Source organism: Pinus tabuliformis, chromosome 4_2, assembly GCF_031772625.1.
Source record: "Pinus tabuliformis cultivar Carrire ecotype Pingquan chromosome 4_2, CPIR1, whole genome shotgun sequence".
NCBI classification, from domain to species: Eukaryota; Viridiplantae; Streptophyta; class Pinopsida; order Pinales; family Pinaceae; genus Pinus; species Pinus tabuliformis.
The window spans coordinates 3876672-3895362 of NC_142304.1; the positions used below are offsets into that span (position 1 = coordinate 3876672).

At 34.9% G+C, this 18691-nt stretch overlaps 1 protein-coding gene across 3 annotated transcripts; it reads left to right on the forward strand.

Moving 5' to 3' along the window:
* The first annotated feature begins 9079 nt into the window (after positions 1–9079).
* Positions 9080–11715, forward strand: LOC149168105 (protein AGENET DOMAIN (AGD)-CONTAINING P1-like). Of its 3 annotated transcripts, XM_089426886.1 has the most exons (3): positions 9080–9620; positions 10467–10523; positions 10651–11714. In XM_089426886.1, the coding sequence occupies exons 1-3, from the start codon at positions 9171–9173 to the stop codon at positions 10675–10677; spliced, it is 534 nt and encodes a 177-aa protein (XP_089283012.1). In that variant the 5' UTR covers positions 9080–9170; the 3' UTR covers positions 10678–11714. The 3 variants fall into 3 exon arrangements, with proteins under 3 accessions (XP_089283012.1, XP_089283010.1, XP_089283013.1); XM_089426884.1 differs by having other exon boundaries at positions 10467–11715; XM_089426887.1 differs by lacking the exons at positions 10467–10523; positions 10651–11714 and adding an exon at positions 9844–10231.
* Positions 11716–18691: the final 6976 nt, after the last annotated feature.

The window sequence follows — 18691 nt, forward strand, 5'->3', positions numbered from 1 at the left end:
TATTTGTAAGTGGTTAACCCACAATTAATGACGGGACCACAGTTAGTTGCAAATGGGCAGTAGTATTAGATAGATGGTATTAATAAAACCCACGGTAGTGGCCCGTGATATTGCATGTATGAGTCATATATAAAGGATAGAGACTCCCTGCGAGGAGTATCGTGTCTTATTTTGTAATCGAGCTCTGCTCTATTGGAGGTTGCCCCCTCAAAGAGGCATGTGAACATTGCTCTTTGAATAATAAAATCATTGCTATTCTGTGTTCTGGGTATCTTTTCTTCGCATATTCTGTGTTCTGGGTATCTTTTCTTCGCATATTCTGTGTTTGGGTATTACTTTGCAGGTTAAGAGCATAACAGAGCTTAAGCAAGAAATATGTTTAAATCCCATACCTAAATATGTGGTAAAGCTGGAAGATCTGTATGATCTTAAGGACGGATTCAAGAAACCTACTAACTCAAAGCTTCAAAGTTCAACCTTGAGGTTTGAGTTAGTTAATCTTGGAACTAACCTTAAGCCTCAAAATATTAAACTGGGTCTTGGTCTTACACCTGATGAGAGATTAGCCTTTATTCATTTATTGGAGAGATATAAAAATGTTTTTTCTTGGAATTATGAAGATCTTAAGACATATGATACTTCCATCATTCAACATACTATTGCTATGATATCCAATGAAAAGCCTACAACAGAAGTTGAGAAAGATTCACCCAAACTTAGAAAACCAAATCAAGTCCGAATTAAATAAACTTCTCAAACCCAAAATAATTTTTCCTATCAAACATTTAAGGTGGGTTTCTAACCTAGTTCCAGTCAGGAAAAAGAATGGTGATATTCGAATTTGTATAGACTTTTGCAATCTCAACAAAGCTTGTTACAAGGACAACTTTCCATTGCCTCCTATGAACAAATATTGCAATCAGTTGCGGGCTCAGAGTTAATGTCTTTTCTAGATGGATATTCAAGTTATAATCAGATTCTCGTACATCCAGATGATTGACTAAAGACCACATTTAGAACCAAATGGGGAACATATGGTTATCAAAAGATGCCATTTGGACTAATCAATTCTGGTGCAACATTTCAGAGAGCCATGGATATAGCTTTCAAAGGTTTGGTGAATATAAAAGTGGTAATTTATTTAGATGACATAACTGTGTATTCAAAAAAGCATAGTAATCATTTAAAGGACTTAAAACAAATCTTTGAACGTTGTGAGAGATATGGAATTGCTCTAAATACAAAGAATGTTTCTTTGCTTTAAGTGAAGATAAGCTTATTGGATTTATTGTATCTAAAGATGGCATTCACATAGATCCTGATAGGATAAGAGAAATCTCTGAAATCTCTTTACCTCACAACAAAAAATCCATGCAATATATCCTAGTTCACATAAATTTTGTCAAAAGATTTGTCCCTCACTTTTCACGAATTGTTTTACCTCTCCAATCTCTAATTAAGAAAAATCATGTTTTTAAATGGGTACATATTGAGCATGAAGCTTTCAATCTTATTAAACAAGTCATTATAAATGCTCCCTCTTTAGCAACTCCGAATTTTTCTAATCAGTTTGTTTTATATCTTTTTTCTTGTTAGACATCATATGCAAATGTTCTGACATAGGTCAATGATGAGAAAGCCGAAGCACCAATTTCTTTCTTTAGCTCCAATTTGCAGGGTGTTGAATTGAATAATTCAAATGTTGAAAAGAAAGCTTTCACTGTTTCAAAATCAATAACCCATTTCAGGCATTTCTTTCTTAAAAATCACACTAAATTAATAGTTCCCTTCTCTCCAGTGAGAAATTTACTAATGCAAAGAGAATTAAGTGAGAAAAGAGAAAGTTAGGTAACAACATTGCAAGAATATGACATTGAGATTAGACCAGCTAAAATTGTTATAGGCTAAGGTTTTTACAGAATGTTAGCTGGAGCATCCAACTTACCAACACTAGAAGATTTAGATGATGATATACAAATATGTGAGGTAAGCCTCAACAATATTGGATCTAAATATGATGATGTCATATTTTATTTGAAAAATGGATATGCCCCTATGTAGCTCAGTTATAAAAGAAAAAAGGGCTTTTAGATTAAAAGCTAAGCAATATGAAATCATCAATGATATTTTGTTTAGGAAGAAATATGATTATGTTCTACTGAGGTACCTTGAAAAGTTTGAGGAAAAAAAAGGTTTTGCAAGACCTCCATGATGGACCAGCTAGTGGACATTTTGGAGGAGACACAACCGTGCATAAAATCCTGCATGTTGGCTATTATTGGCCAACCTTATTCAAAGATACACATGAATATGTAAGGAAATGTAAAATTTGTCAAACAACTGCTGGAAGACAGAGGAAACCCACATTACCATTACAATCGGTCAACATTGAACAACCATTTGAGCAATGGGGACTAGACATAATAGGTGAGATTGTTCCTCACTCTTCAAAGTAGCATAGATATATCCTTACAACAACTTATTACTTCACTAAGTGGGTGGAAGAAATTCCACTTAATGTAGCCAATTCTAAACACATCATTGAATTTATTGATCAATTTATTATTACCATATTTGGCCTGACAACTACTCTCATGTTTGACAATGCATCATATTTCACAAGCAATGCTATGATAGAATTTTCTCTTAAAAGAGGTTTCAAACTTAGATATTCTGCTAACTATTATCCTCAAGGAAATGGTTTAGTCAAGTCTACAAATACAAATCTCATAAGGATCAGCAAACGAACTATTGATCAAAGTCAGAAAAATTGGCATAAATCTTTAACATTTTCTCTATGGGTAGATCAAATAACACAGAAGGCCTCAATAGGCACTTCTCCTTTTAATTTGGTTTATGGGAAAGAGGTTGTTCTTCCTAAATTGTGACTATTCCCTCTCTAGCCCTACTTCAATTTATTGAATAAACTCCTTCCTCTTCTATGCAATTTTAAGGCATCAAAAATCCTAAAACTCGAAGAAGAAAGAGATAAAGCCAAGATCATACATACACATCATCAACAATTAGTCAAATCTTCATTTGATGCAAATTATGTAAGTCCTAAATCCTTTCAACTCATAGACCTTGTATTGAAATTGGATAAAGCAAACGAGGAAAAAGGTAAACATACAAAATCCCAAAGAATGTGGTTTAGCCCATTTTAGATTGCGGAACAGATCGCTCAATCAACGTTTCTATTGCAAGATTTATCAGACAAGGGAGATTCTTTGCCTATCAATGGGCATATTCTGAAGAAATGTTTTTCATAGAAGATAACCTCTTCTATCCCTTGTACACTATTGCCTTTACTTTTCCTAGGAAAATAAAAGTTAAATAGTATTTACTTTTGGCATTTCAATAAAAATCTCTTTTATATTTTGATTTTTCTCTTGTATAAGTAGAGATTGTCAAGAAGATAATTATGACATTTGAGACATAAGCTAAGTTCTATTTCTCTAAAATTTGCTTGGTTTCCACAAAAATCATTTACCCTTTATGAAATCCCAACTTTATAAAGAGAACTTGGTTCTATTATCAGTAAAGAAGTGTATCTTTAACAAAGCAAAGGCTCTCTACATATAAACACTTTTAACTCTATAATTGTCATCCAGAAACTCTTAAGGAGTCATGATTTTCCCATCCAGTAAATTGTTCTCTTTTTAGAGTGTAATTCTAAAATATACTAAATCTTAAAAGATAAGAGGTCTCACTATGAGCCGACTTACCATGTTCATAGGGAAATAAGACTGACATTACCAATATTGTATATCAAAACAGGGTAATGGCTTGAGATTATTTTAAATAAAAGAGAAGGGGTCTCGTCACGAGATAACTTGTTCAGTTGAATTACAAATTGTCACTTTTTAGCCACCAACCCAAGGCAATGACTTTAAGTAAAAAAAAGCAAATTTCTAGAAGAAAAATAAATTGTTTAAAAAAGAAAGAGAAGAGAATAAGTATACGAGTCTAAATTTATCTCTAAAAGTTGCACTCTTATCTGGATGAGATATTGAACCATTGATGGTTAAAAGGTAACCCTATTGAGGCTATGGACGCCTACTGGCAGCAGAGGCTCTACCTATGACAAATGAGTAAATCTAAAAGCTAATCTACAAGAGCCCCCTGCTGTATCTTTAAACCAAGTAAATACTGATATATGCAATGGAATTTTCATTTTGAAGAGGATATCAAATGGATGGTAATTATGTGTGTTTCATTTTCTTATTCATAGAAATGCTACTTATCTTAAATTTCACGTAATTCCTATTTTATGAACTATCTTTATTTTGGAAGTTTTAGAAGTTTCAAAAAACTAGCAGAGATAACTGGTTCTTCCAGTGAATCACCAATAGTTGTACTGTTCAACAACCCCCCCATTTATTGATTTAATAGTTAATATTCTATTGATAAATGGGGACCATTTCTAAAAAAATCCTCCCAAAACTTAGTGCTCAAGCACTTTCTTTTTGAATCCTTAGGAATAAATTTCTAAATAATATAATTTATCAAGCCAAATCCCTTTATAACTAACAATTCTTGCTTTATCACATATCGCCAAATCATGTGTGTCAAAAGGTTAATTAATAATCAAGATTTGTGAATTGTGATAAGAAGGGATCACCGTAGTAAACGTATGGTATCATTAACACTTTCCATTTAAAACTAAGGCTTAAAGTATTTCTTGTGGAACAAAGTACCTATCGCATTCACGTATCCGCATTCATAAAGAGTACAACAAACAAACCTTAGGAATATGTGAATTGCGATATTGCGACATAACAAGCCGAACACTCATCGCATCGTAGCGCTTACACAAAGGGCAATCTTGTGAACTAAGAAAATTTGTGATATGACCCGGACCAACGGAAGTATGCGATTAATGTTATAAAATTTGGTTAAGTTTGGTGCATAGTAAAACATCCCTTTATGCAATAAATATTCATTCAAGCAAAATCCGCTTTAAACGTTAAAAGGTACTTCACTCACATCACATCTCACAAAATTCTAAATAACTCCGAAATAACGCATAATTCAAAATGTGATATTGCAATTTGCGATATTGTGATAATCTTTATCGCAATCGCATAATCGACATTTCGCACTTTATACTCGTCAACTTAAAGTTTTTTCTCTTGATTGTCCTATGTATGAAAATTTGAGTTATAGTTCTGCATTATTGTACTTTTGTATGATGTTTTAGCTCTGATTCTGTTTTGAATACATGAACAATTACTACATGCGATATAGTTTTATCAATTGTTTTGTCTAGCTATTTATCCAAAATAGTTATGATTAAACGATTTCATTTCTTTTGGCAGTTGAATGATTTTTATTACCAATTGTTTTGAGACATCTTTGTAGATCACATACTTTAGTTTATTCTTGGGTATATTTATAGTCAGATAATGTTAGATTAATATATATGCATGTGTTTGTTATTTAGATTAGATTATACATAGTTGAATCATTCTCTGTTATATCTTACATCATCCTAACAACATTATCAAATCAATCCTCTCTAGGAAACAGGTACCATCATCCCCAGTCGGAGCCACTATACCAAATAGAAAAGGAGTTGCTTTTAAATTACAGATCGAGTGGTTATCCCCCATGTTGTCACAACGAATTTCAAGGCTTCAACAGGAGAAAAGATCTAGGGGATAAAAAAATATGCTCAAAAATCAAAATGCTCAAAATCGCCTGAAAATTGTACCAAATCGTAGATCTCATTGTTCTGATTCCAATGATGCTTGAATGACCTAAATCCGACAACTTATGTGAAAGTCATCACATTTTGAAGTTTTTGGCAAATAATTAAAAAGTCAACTTACATAGTTAACTCGGGTGTTGACTGGGCATGTTGTATAGTGACATGGCACTGATATCAGTTGGCTAACTGGGCAGGTACGGTGGTTAGATGGGCCAATCTCATGTTCGCACATGGCAGGTCATATAGGGAAATTTGGCGAAATTTCATTGGCTGGTGAGTTTTGTGGTTGATGATTTGGGAGGTGCCACATGGCCCAATGGGAGGGCACCTCGTGGCCCTTGGGATTCATGCAAAAAGTTGGTTGGGTCGACTGACAGACCCCGTTGGATCGAAACCCACAACTTCACTGTTACAAACCAACCACCGAATAATTATGCCATCAATGTTTCTTGTTTAATATAGTTGGTGGTTATATTTAAATTTGAATGGTTTGGCGGTTGAGGGGAGAGGGTGGGGCATGTGGCCCTAGCCTCGAGTCACGTTGTGACAACATGTATGAGAGCCAGGTGGAGAGGACAGGCTGTGAGGCACCTGCCCCATGCTTAGCCCAAGGTTATATCACTACACATGTGATTGTCGGAAGAGCATCAAAGGGCCGATGTGTGGTGCCCAGCCCATGGTTTTTGCAACTGCCATATGACTAAAGGAAGGGAGCCAGAAGGCGCATGGCCTTGGGCCCGCGCCCATGGCCATATTATTGCCATATAATCGAAGCTGAGGGTGGAGTTTGGGTGCGGGTGCCCAGTTAATAGTTCGACATTTGGCACCATTTGTGGCAGAATTAGTGTCACCCCTACGTGAAATTGTTGCTTGGATGATATGCCAAAGGAGGAAAATGTTGTCAGTTTTGTGAATTTACAGGGCAGATAGCAGAGAAATGGAGAAGGCCTAAATTAGCAAATTTTTAGCCTTTTTGAGCCCAAGAAGAACCTGCAAAGCGGTTTTTTTGGTGTTTTGGACACAATGGCGACATTATTTTCGTGATTTGAGCATTGTATGTTGATGTAATTGACATTTTGAGCGTATAATATAAAGGGCCAACATTGGAAAGTGGACTCGGAGACGTAGCCTAGGAGGGGTGGACTTCGTCATCAAATTGTTGTTTGTGTGCTGTTGCATATTGTTTATTTTTCTCTGGTTATATCTACAAAGCTTAACTAAAATTATTGAGTTTATGTGTTTTTGAAAATTTGATCCATTGTCCACAAGACATAAACTAGCTTGTAAACGTTTTCAAGAAACCTTCAATTTTAAATTTCAAATCATGGGAGGCCTTGCCAATGGGTTGTACATTATATAAGGGAACATGGCGAAAAACACAATTCCCCCCTTCCTCATTCTTAACAAAACTATATGTTTTTTACATTGACCTTGTCATATTTGAGGTTGAAAAACTTTATGAACTTAAACTTAGTCATAGTAGCTAATGCATAGTATGGTGATTTAGGAGCCAACATACATATTGAATGGAAGAATGAACTTTCCAACTATGGAATGCAAGTTTTATGGCCAATTATTCACTAATTTCAAAGCTATATTTGATCTATTTTATGGTGATATAGGAGCCAACCCATATTTTAGATGGAAGAATGGAAAATTGGAAAAATTTTATTTTTTTATTTCTTTTTAATGGTGATATAAGATTCAGCGCACGTATTGGAGGAAAAATGGAAAAATGAATTTTCCAATTGATGTAGGAGCCAACTCACATATTAGATGGAAAAATAGAAAAATGAAAATTATCTAATTGATGTAGGAGGCAACTCAGATATTAGATGGAAAAATAAAAAAGTGAATTGTCCAATTGATGTAGGATCCAACTCACATATTAGATGGAAAAACGAATATTCAACTGTGGATTGTGTAATGCCTTTACATTTTTTGGAACAATTTTGATTCCCCACAAGTGACTCATACCCTTAACCACTCTCCTCGTGTCTTGAATTTCTGACCTAATAAAAACTAAACCCCACAAAAAACAGGCTTATAAATTTTTTAAATACCAATGCAACCATATAAATTATAAGGTTGGTAAATACTAATATGGATCAATTCATGATAAGCATCAAAACACTTACCCCAAGATACATCTTGCATTGCTCAAATTAAAAAAAGTCATAAAATTTAACTACTATAGATGGATGTTAACTCCACATCTATGAAGGGCTGAGAGAGATCAAATCTCTTTTCACTCTAAAAAATGTTTACACATAAAGAGAATGAAGTTAAGATGTATCTAGGCTTATATATATATATATATATATATATATATATATATATATATATATATATATATATATATATATATATATATATATATATATACTATTAAAAACCATGGGTTGTCAAAGCTGGATCCCAACAATAAATTGACTATTTTATATCAATTTTATTTTAATTATTCATTTTATTTTATTTTAATGTAATTTCATCCAATCAAAATGTTTTCAAATGTTTGGCTCAATTATTATCATTATTATTATTTATAAAAAAAATTAATATATGACTTAAACAATATTCTTGATCATGGATATTTACCCACACTTTACCATGGAAATTCTTAGCCTCCAGATAATTTTTGTTACGATACCATGGGTCAATATCTTGAGTTAGCAATACCACATACCCAATATGACACCGGCTGATATGACATTTTTTTAATTAATTAATTTAGAATAAATTAATTAAAGAATCTTAACTTTTGATTTGTGAATATTATTATGAATGTTCGAACATATTTTGTATGGTAGTGATGTTGTAATGTAATGTTTAATATTTTGATTAAGTCAAATTACATAAAAATAAAAATAAATTAAATTAAATAAAAAATAAAAATATTAATGTAATGTAAACTAAACTTTTTTAATTCCGTAAAAATAAAGTAAAATAAAAAATAACCCTGTAAAATAATAATGATAATAATAATAATAATGGTATATGGTATTGATCTATGGTATTGAGAAAGCATGATATTGATCCATGTTTTTCATATGGAATGTAACTTATTTAACGGGAAAAATTAAACCAACCAAATCTATTTTAACTTCGAATCTACCACGAATGAAAGATCAAATTTCTTTATAGCCGACCATGCTCCTTTACCTGAAATAACCCAGATTTCATATAAATGCTAGACCGTCAAGTATTATATGATATCGCTCTATTTGTTTTTTTTTATTCGCCGCAGTTGGATTATTTACAGAGTGAATTTTCTCCTTGGCATGAAATGACCAAGATTTCATATAAATGCTAGACCCTTAAGTCTTATATGCTATTGTTACATTTGTTTTTTTTTTTTATTTGGCTCAGTTGGGTTATTCAGAGAGTGAATTTTAATACATTAGCAAAGTCATTTCCCACAACGCATAATTTGAAGTCTAGTGCTGCCACCTGACTCATCATGAAGAAAGAAGGGAAGAGCAGTGCGTTATTGCGGTTTAAAATAGGGGAAGGGGTTGAGGTTTCAAGTGATGAAGAAGGCTTCAAGGGAGCCTGGTTTCCTGCAACTTTTGTCAAGAAGGCGGGAAGTTGTAATCGATTCGTGGTTCAATACAGGGAATTCACCGAGGAAGGCAAACCGAATACAAAACTGCGAGAGATTGTAGAGGTCCCTCATATTAGACCTCAGCCACCGGATCTGAATGGGCAAAGTTTCTGCATTAACGAAGTTGTTGATGCATATGAACGAGATGCGTGGTGGAAGGGAGTTGTGAAAGCCATCCGCCCTCGCAGTAAAAAATATGTTGTTTACTTCCAGAATACCAATGAGCAGCGGGAGTATAATCTCAAACATCTTCGCGTTCATCAGGTTTGGACAGATGGCAATTGGGTTAGGGCTTCAGACAAAGAGGTATGGAATTTCAACAAATGTTCAGTTTTTGAATAGTTTTCATTTCAACTGGGTTTTTTGGATTTTGATGGCTCTGTATTAGATTTAGTAACTTGTAAGGATCTGGACTGATTGTTTGGGTAGTTTTATGGTATGTCTGATTTATAGATATATAATTCTGTAGCCTGCCTGTCCGTGTGTCTATCTAAAGCTATTCCCATTTTGTTCCCACTGTTGAGTGTAGTGATCCCAGGGGTGATTTTGTGGTTCTCCATGTTGCGCCAAGCAAGCCGTAGCGTAGCAGGGATGTTATCAGTAGTGAATGAAAACTACTGGGTTGATGGATTTCGTACTCATCCTCACGTGCACAAATTCAATAGTAGCGAGGTGAGCGTAGCTTGTGTACAGGGGTGTGTCTTGAATTGAGCGTAGCGAAACATCGTATCAGGCCCCCCTGGTGTCCTCTGCCCCTAGTCTTTCACCCTTTTGCCTGCTTGAGACCGCTGTTCTTGATCTGACTGCATACTGTCATCATTCGACTTCATGCTTTCATTCGGCCTTATGCCCTCATTTGGAAGTTCTTGCATTTTTCCACCTGTCTCTGCTAACCCAGGGTCCCCCTATTTTCAATCTTGGACTGAGCTTTGTGTCTCTTAAAAATCAATTGAGTTCCTAAAAAAAGACCAAAAAATGGTTAAACATTGTTATTCCCATAGCACCAGAATTAGAATTTTTTCTCTTACTTCTGGACATTGTCTGTCAAATTGGCTTGGACAGGGTTTCTAGTGATTTTTTGGGGGTAAATCAGGATGTTGCTTCAGACGTGATTTCTGACTATGCTATGTTGCACTGTGTTTTCTAAATCAGGATGTGGGATTAAATGAATTGAATCCAAGCTCTCCACAACTTTCTTCTAAAAATTCGGTAAGTATTGGTTTGAAATCAATGAGAAGATCTACTCGTGCCAATAAAAATCGAAGTAAAACCAGGGTTTCAAAAATTTCAGGAGAATGCAAAGTAGATGAGCAATGTGGTAACTTGTAATCTGCAGGTAGTCTTCCTGCTAAAACTGTGGTGAATATTAGTTCGGAATCAGCGAGAAGATCTACCCGTGCCAATAAAAATCAAACTGAAACCAGGGCTTCAAAACTATCAGGAGAATATAAGGCAGATGAGCAAGGTGGTAACTTGCAAGCCGTAGGTAGTCTTTCTACTAAAAATCCAGGGAATACTAGTTTCGAATCAGCGAGAAGATTTACTCGTGCCTACAAAAATCAAAGTGAAAGTGAAACTAGAGTTTCACAACATTCAGGAGAATGTAAGGTAGATGAGCAATGTGGTAACTTGAAAGCTGCAGGTAGTAAATATTCCAAGAGAAAGCGAGAAAGTAAGCAGCAGTCCAATTATGATACCTCCTGCAAAAAGAAATGCCCAAATGAAAAGGGTTTGGAAGTCACTGGGGCTGAAAATGAAGAAAAGCTCTGTGTATCTGTTGTTGTGGATAACTTGCAAGCTGTAGGTAGTCAGCTGACCAGTAAATCTTCCAAGAGAAAGCGAGAAAGTAAGGAACAGTCCAAATGTGATAACTCCTGCAAAAAGAAATGTCCAAATGAAAAGGGTTTGGAAGTTACCGGGGCTGAAGATGAAGATAAGGGTTTGGAAGTTAACGAGGCTGAAGATGAAGAAAAGCAGCGTGAATCTGTTGCTGTGGGTCCAATAGGAGACTTGCATGAAAATCCTGGATCCCCTGCTGAAGTTGAGACCATGACAATCTCAATGCCCTATATAGAATATGTTGACCAAAATCTATGTTCTCCGTATGATACCCCTGTAATAAGGGGAAGGGGAACTTTAAAACAGATACAGCTACTGGCTTATCACTCTGTACTTGAGGCACTGTATCTTCAAAATAATTTTGATTGGAAACATGAAATGCTCCTCACAAACCTTCGGGATGTGTTCCAAATAAGCAATGAAGATCATGCAAAGGAGCTGAAATGTGTAACTTCAATCCAATAACTAAGAGTTGGAGATGAAAATGTGTAACTTCAATCCAATAACTAAGAGTTGGAGATGAAAATGTGTAACTTCAATCCAATAACTCAGAGTTGTTCAGAACTTCTTCTGGTCAAGCTAAATTTCTTTTATGGTCAAGCTAGATTTGAACTTCAAAAGAAGAAAATAGCTTCTCTTTACATTTTATGCGATTAATTCGCAGCAATATAGAGTTAACTATAACTTCTCTTCACATTCTATGTGATTAATTCACAGCAGTATGATTATCACTGAAGATTAATGGTTAATAATAAATATAGTTAACTGATTCATTTTATTGTTATATTATCAATTTTCAATATAGGTGATGGGTCTTAAACTGATAGGAAGGAAGCAAGTATTAACACTCCAAAGTACTTAGGGTCTGAGACAATCATTCCCATGACATAACCCAGCAAGCCCATGCATGATTGAAGAGAGTTTTGAACCCAAATTGAAACCACACATGGCAGCAAAATCCACCACTGAATCCAAATGGACCAAAGCTTGATCAGGGAGGCAAATTTTTTATTGAAGCCATAGCGAAAACTAGGAATGGAGATAGCCATAGATTGTTTTTCTTCTCTGAAATTGTGAATTTTTATATTGCTTAGTCATTCCTGCATTTTCATTTTATTGCACTAACATCTTGACTGTAAGTTTGAAAAACAGAGTGGTATCAGCTGCGGAAACCTGGTATCAGCTGCGGAAACCAGTATCACAGCAACCACTTAGCTAAATAGAGATAGTTAGGCAATCTTAATGGAAATGATCATGGGGAAATAACTTTTATTGATGAAATGGATGGCATGGAGTGAAAATGGAAATGAAATGAAGTTTATTTTTTTCTTCTCCCTTTTTTTCTTCTTTATTTTTCTTGAATCAATTGAAGTGATGAGGTTTATTTTGTCTCCTATTTTTTCTTAACAATTCTTTTTCTGATCCTCCAGATCACACAAAGTGCAGGAGGAGAGCATACTCAAGAATTATTAACCCTTTTTTTTTTACTTAACAATCCTTTTTCTGATCCTCTAGATCACACAAAGTGCAGGAGGAGAGCATACTCAAGAATTATTAATTTTTTTTTTAGATGTAAGAAATAAGGTCTCCTAATTACACTTCCCCGGCAACGGCGCCAAAATGTCTAGTCAATTTAATGTCTTAAATTGCTCTACATAAATTATCAATCTGGGTATCGTAAACTGATGAAGTGTGGTGCACTATATGTGCTTAGTTAACCTTTCTCTTACTTCGTGTTTTATAGTTTATTTTGTTTTTGGGGTTTTGTTCTTGTTGGTTTTCTAAGGTCTTAAGAATACTTTTAAAGGACAAGTATGGATAAAGATTTCAAGACAAGGCCTATGTCCTTAATGGTAACTTCCAAAACTTAGCACTTCAAAAGAACTTAAAACATGTTATTGATGGAGTTAGTATTTAAACAAAAGTGTAAATATACAACTAGTTCAATCAAAATAAAATGCAATAATCAAATAATGAGAGAATGACTATGAGACCCAGTATCCTTGCTGCTTCAGCAAAAGGACAAGATGATTCTATCACGTCATTAGTTCATTAAAAGGCTATGTGCATCACTAATCTACAATCAACTTGAAAGCAATTTATGTACAATAATATACATGTTAAAAAGAAAATAAAATGCAGTAATTCAAACTGTACATTAATATACATGAAAATCAGAAAAAGAAATACAAGAAAATAAAGTAAAGACATATGTACATTAATATACATGAAATAAGAAAAAGAAATGCAAGAAATTAAAGTGACAACTATACAAGGCAGGGGCCCCCTTCCACCTATGAAATCAAATGCTCAAAGGAAAATAAAGACATCAAATAAAGGACTAAATGACATCGGCCCAGTATCTCTGTTGCTGATTTAAAATGAAAATGAAATGTGAAATCTAAGTGACACTACATAAAGGAGACAAATCACACTACTTTAACCTTTTCTTAACCTTTTTGCCTTTCAGCTAGATTTATCATGTGAGAACAGTTATGAACAAGTCAGCAATGTGAGTCTTAAAGAAAACTAAATCAAGCTGTACTAAGTGATATTTTGGCTCCAATAAAGTTATTTGATTATGGAAAAAGAACCATCAATAGATGAACAACTTGATATCTAAGAGCAGAAAGTAAAGTGCAAGTTAAAGAAATGATACTAATGAAAATCAAACTAGAAAAATAAAGGTCAGCAACATAGACAAGATGATCACATATGCCATTAGTCATGAAATCAAAGCAAAATTAAACACACTTGCATGAGTTAAATTGCATGAATGAAAAATCTAATCTACCTTACATTCTACAAAGCAATATTTACAAAATGAAATCTACTCTACTTACATCCTAATATGCTCCATGACATCTACTTCACATCTCCTTCCATGTTGAGAACATCAAAGCTTTATTCAATTTCTTCAAAAGTACAAAGTACAAAAGCTTTCAAAAGCCATGGGACTAACAAGCTAAAAGGACTAAGAAAAGACTAAAAGGGAAGACTAACAAATGAAGGAGAGAGATCTCCTATTTATACAAAAAGATGAGAGCCATCTCATTAAGGAGAATCCATGAATCTCTCCCTCTACCTCTAGAGTCCTAATCAAATAGGAACTGATAAGACACATGTCTTCTTAGAGTTACAATACAATTAGGATATGTGACACATATCCTCATGATCCCATGATTCTTTCCAACCAAATTCGAATTTGGCCTTAGAGTGCCACATAAGGGTCTTCTAGAAGCCTCCTTTCAACCTACACATGTCAACAATCTCAACCCATTTGTTAGGTATAAGCATATGCACATTATTTTCTAATGTTTAACCAAAAATTCACTTAAAAGGCTTAGAAATAATAAATATTGGAAAAACATAAAGGTGGCCCAATGATAATGAAAGTGGGATGAATGTGGTGACATAGTAGTGAAATGGAGGTGAAATGGAGGTGATATAATGGACATAATAGTGAAAGTATAATGCAAATGAATGACATTTTCAAGACTCAACAGGAGGTTTCCATGGATTTCATTACAGGGCTTCCAAAGTCTGGGAACAAGTCAGTCATCATGGTGGTTGTGGACCGACTGTCAAAGTATGCTCATTTATGCGCCCTACCCCAACCGTTTACACCAACTTTGGTTGCTCAATCTTTCATGGATCAGATCTTCAAATTGCATGGCATGGCCACTTCTATTGTGTCCGACCGCGACCCGATCTTCACCAGTAATTTTTGGTAGGAACTCTTCAGAATACAAGGCACTCAACTCAAACTCAGTACTTCATATCATCCGCAAATAGATGGTCAAACCGAATCCGTCAACAAATGTCTAGAAACCTACCTTAGGTGTTTCACTTCAGAAAAGCAACACCTTTGGGTACAGTGGTTACCTCTGGCTGAATGGTGGTATAACACCAACTATCATGCCACCACCAAAATGACTCCCTATGAAGCAGTCTATGGTCAACTTCCGCCTTCCCCTACTTCTTATCTCACGGGGTGCTCCAAAGTACAAGTCGTGGATCAACTCCTGCAACACCGCGCAACCATGCTCGCCCGTCTTCGCGAGAATCTTCATCAAGCTTAGAACCGCATGAAGCAACAGGCCGGCCAACATCGCTCAGAGCGCCAATTTCAAGAAGGGGATCAAGTCTTTTTGAGGCTGCAACCATATAAGCAAACATCACTCAAAGACAAGGGTTGTCAAAAGCTCTCTCCAAAATTCTACGGACCATACCAAGTACTTCAGCACATTGGAGAAGTGGCTTACAAGTTGGCTTTGCCACCTACAGCAAAAATCCACCCAGTTTTCCATGTATCATGCCTCAAGAAAGTGATTGGGAACAATTGTCGAGTTCAAACCAGTCTACCTGAATTGGACGACGAAGGGTCAATCTGGCTTCAACCCGAACAGGTTCTAGACACAAGGGACAAGCACCTGTGCGGCCGCATGATTAAGGAAGTCCTCGTCAAATGGAAAGACACCTCTCTTGAAGATGCAACTTTGGAACCAGCCACTATTCTTCAACAGTTTCCGCAGCTTCAGCCTTGAGGACAAGGCTAGTCTTAAGGGGGAGGGCATGTTAAGGTCCCACCCTAACCCCCTTATTTATGTCATGGGATCACGTCATAGTCAAGAGTCAATAAAGCCCATATTAATATTTGTAAGTGGTTAACCCACAATTAATGACGGGACCACAGTTAGTTGCAAATGGGCAGTAGTATTAGATAGATAGTATTAATAAAACCCACGGTAGTGGCCCGTGATATTGCATGTATGAGTCATATATAAAGGATAGAGACTCCCTGCGAGGAGTATCGTGTCTTATTTTGTAATCGAGCTCTGCTCTATTGGAGGTTGCCCCTCAAAGAGGCATGTGAACATTGCTCTTTGAATAATAAAATCATTGCTATTCTGTGTTCTGGGTATCTTTTCTTCGCATATTCTGTGTTCTGGGTATCTTTTCTTCGCATATTCTGTGTTTGGGTATTACTTTGCAGGTTAAGAGCATAACACAGCTTAAGCAAGAAATATGTTTAAATCCCATACCTAAATATGTGGTAAAGCTGGAAGATCTGTATGATCTTAAGGACGGATTCAAGAAACCTACTAACTCAAAGCTTCAAAGTTCAACCTTGAGGTTTGAGTTAGTTAATCTTGGAACTAACCTTAAGCCTCAAAATATTAAACTGGGTCTTGGTCTTACACCTGATGAGAGATTAGCCTTTATTCATTTATTGGAGAGATATAAAAATGTTTTTTCTTGGAATTATGAAAATCTTAAGAAATATGATACTTCCATCATTCAACATACTATTGCTATGATATCCAATGAAAAGCCTACAACAGAAGTTGAGAAAGATTCACCCAAACTTAGAAAACCAAATCAAGTCCGAATTAAATAAACTTCTCAAACCCAAAATAATTTTTCCTATCAAACATTTAAGGTGGGTTTCTAACCTAGTTCCAGTCAGGAAAAAGAATGGTGATATTCGAATTTGTATAGACTTTTGCAATCTCAACAAAGCTTGTTACAAGGACAACTTTCCATTGCCTCCTATGAACAAATATTGCAATCAGTTGCGGGCTCAGAGTTAATGTCTTTTCTAGATGGATATTCAAGTTATAATCAGATTCTCGTACATCCAGATGATTGACTAAAGACCACATTTAGAACCAAATGGGGAACATATGGTTATCAAAAGATGCCATTTGGATTAATCAATTCTGGTACAACATTTCAGAGAGCCATGGATATAGCTTTCAAAGGTTTGGTGAATACAAAAGTGGTAATTTATTTAGATGACATAACTGTGTATTCAAGAAAGCATAGTAATCATTTAAAGGACTTAAAACAAATCTTTGAACGTTGTGAGAGATATGGAATTTCCCTAAATACAAAGAATGTTTCTTTGCTTTAAGTGAAGATAAGCTTATTGGATTTATTGTATCTAAAGATGGCATTCACATAGATCCTGATAGGATAAGAGAAATTTCTGAAATCTTTTTACCTCACAACAAAAAATCCATGCAATATTTCCTAGTTCACATAAATTTTGTCAAAAGATTTGTCCCTCACTTTTCACGAATTGTTTTACCTCTCCAATCTCTAATCAAGAAAAATCATGTTTTTAAATGGGGACATATTGAGCATGAAGCTTTCAATCTTATTAAACAAGCCATTATAAATGCTCCCTCTTGAGCAACTCCGAATTTTTCTAATCAGTTTGTTTTATATCTTTTTTCTTGTTAGACATCATATGCAAATGTTCTGACATAGGTCAATGATGAGAAAGCCGAAGCACCAATTTCTTTCTTTAGCTCCAATTTGCAGGGTGTTGAATTGAATAATTTAGATGTTGAAAAGAAAGCTTTCACTGTTTCAAAATCAATAACCCATTTCAGACATTTCTTTCTTAAAAATCACACTAAATTAATAGTTCCCTTCTCTCCAGTGAGAAATTTACTAATGCAAAGAGAATTAAGTGAGAAAAGAGAAAATTGGGTAACAACACTGCAAGAATATGACATTGAGATTAGACCAGCTAAAATTGTTATAGGCTAAGGTTTTTACAGAATGTTAGCTGGAGCATCCAACTTACCAACACTAGAAGATTTAGATGATGATATACAAATATGTGAGGTAAGCCTCAACAATATTGGATCTAAATATGATGATGTCATATTTTATTTGAAAAATGGATATGCCCCTATGTAGCTCAGTTATAAAAGAAAAAAAGGGCTTTTAGATTAAAAGTTAAGCAATATGAAATCATCAATGATATTTTGTTTAGGAAGAAATATGATTATGTTCTACTGAGGTACCTTGAAAAGTTTGAGGAAAAAAAAGGTTTTGCAAGACCTCCATGATGGACCATCTAGTGGACATTTTGGAGGAGACACAACCGTGCATAAAATCCTGCATGTTGGCTATTATTGGCCAACCTTATTCAAAGATCCACATGAATATGTAAGGAAATGTAAAATTTGTCAAACAACTGCTGGAAGACAGAGGAAACCCACATTACCATTACAATCGGTCAACATTGAACAACCATTTGAGCAATGGGGACTAGACATAATAGGTGAGATTGTTCCTCACTCTTCAAAGTAGCATAGATATATCCTTACAACAACTTATTACTTCACTAAGTGGGTGGAAGAAATTCCACTTAATGTAGCCAATTCTAAAAACATCATTGAATTTATTGATCAATTTATTATTACCATATTTGGCCTGACAACTACTCTCATGTTTGACAATGCATCATATTTCACAAGCAATGCTATGATAGAATTTTCTCTTAAAAGAGGTTTCAAACTTAAATATTCTGCTAACTATTATCCTCAAGGAAATGGTTTAGTCAAGTCTACAAATACAAATCTCATAAGGATCAGCAAACGAACTATTGATCAAAGTCAGAAAAATTGGCATAAATCTTTAACATTTTCTCTATGGGTAGATCAAATAACACAGAAGGCCTCAATAGGCACTTCTCCTTTTAATTTGGTTTATGGGAAAGAGGTTGTTCTTCCTAAATT

What these genes read in the sequence shown, in the direction of transcription:
- LOC149168105 (XM_089426884.1), top strand. Translation starts at nt 9,171, where the DNA reads ATGAAGAAAGAAGGGAAGAGCAGTGCGTTATTGCGGTTTAAAATAGGG. An exon ending in TTAGGGCTTCAGACAAAGAG is followed by an intron (nt 9,621 to 10,466) that starts GTATGGAATTTC and finishes TTTCTAAATCAG; the next exon opens with GATGTGGGATTAAATGAATT.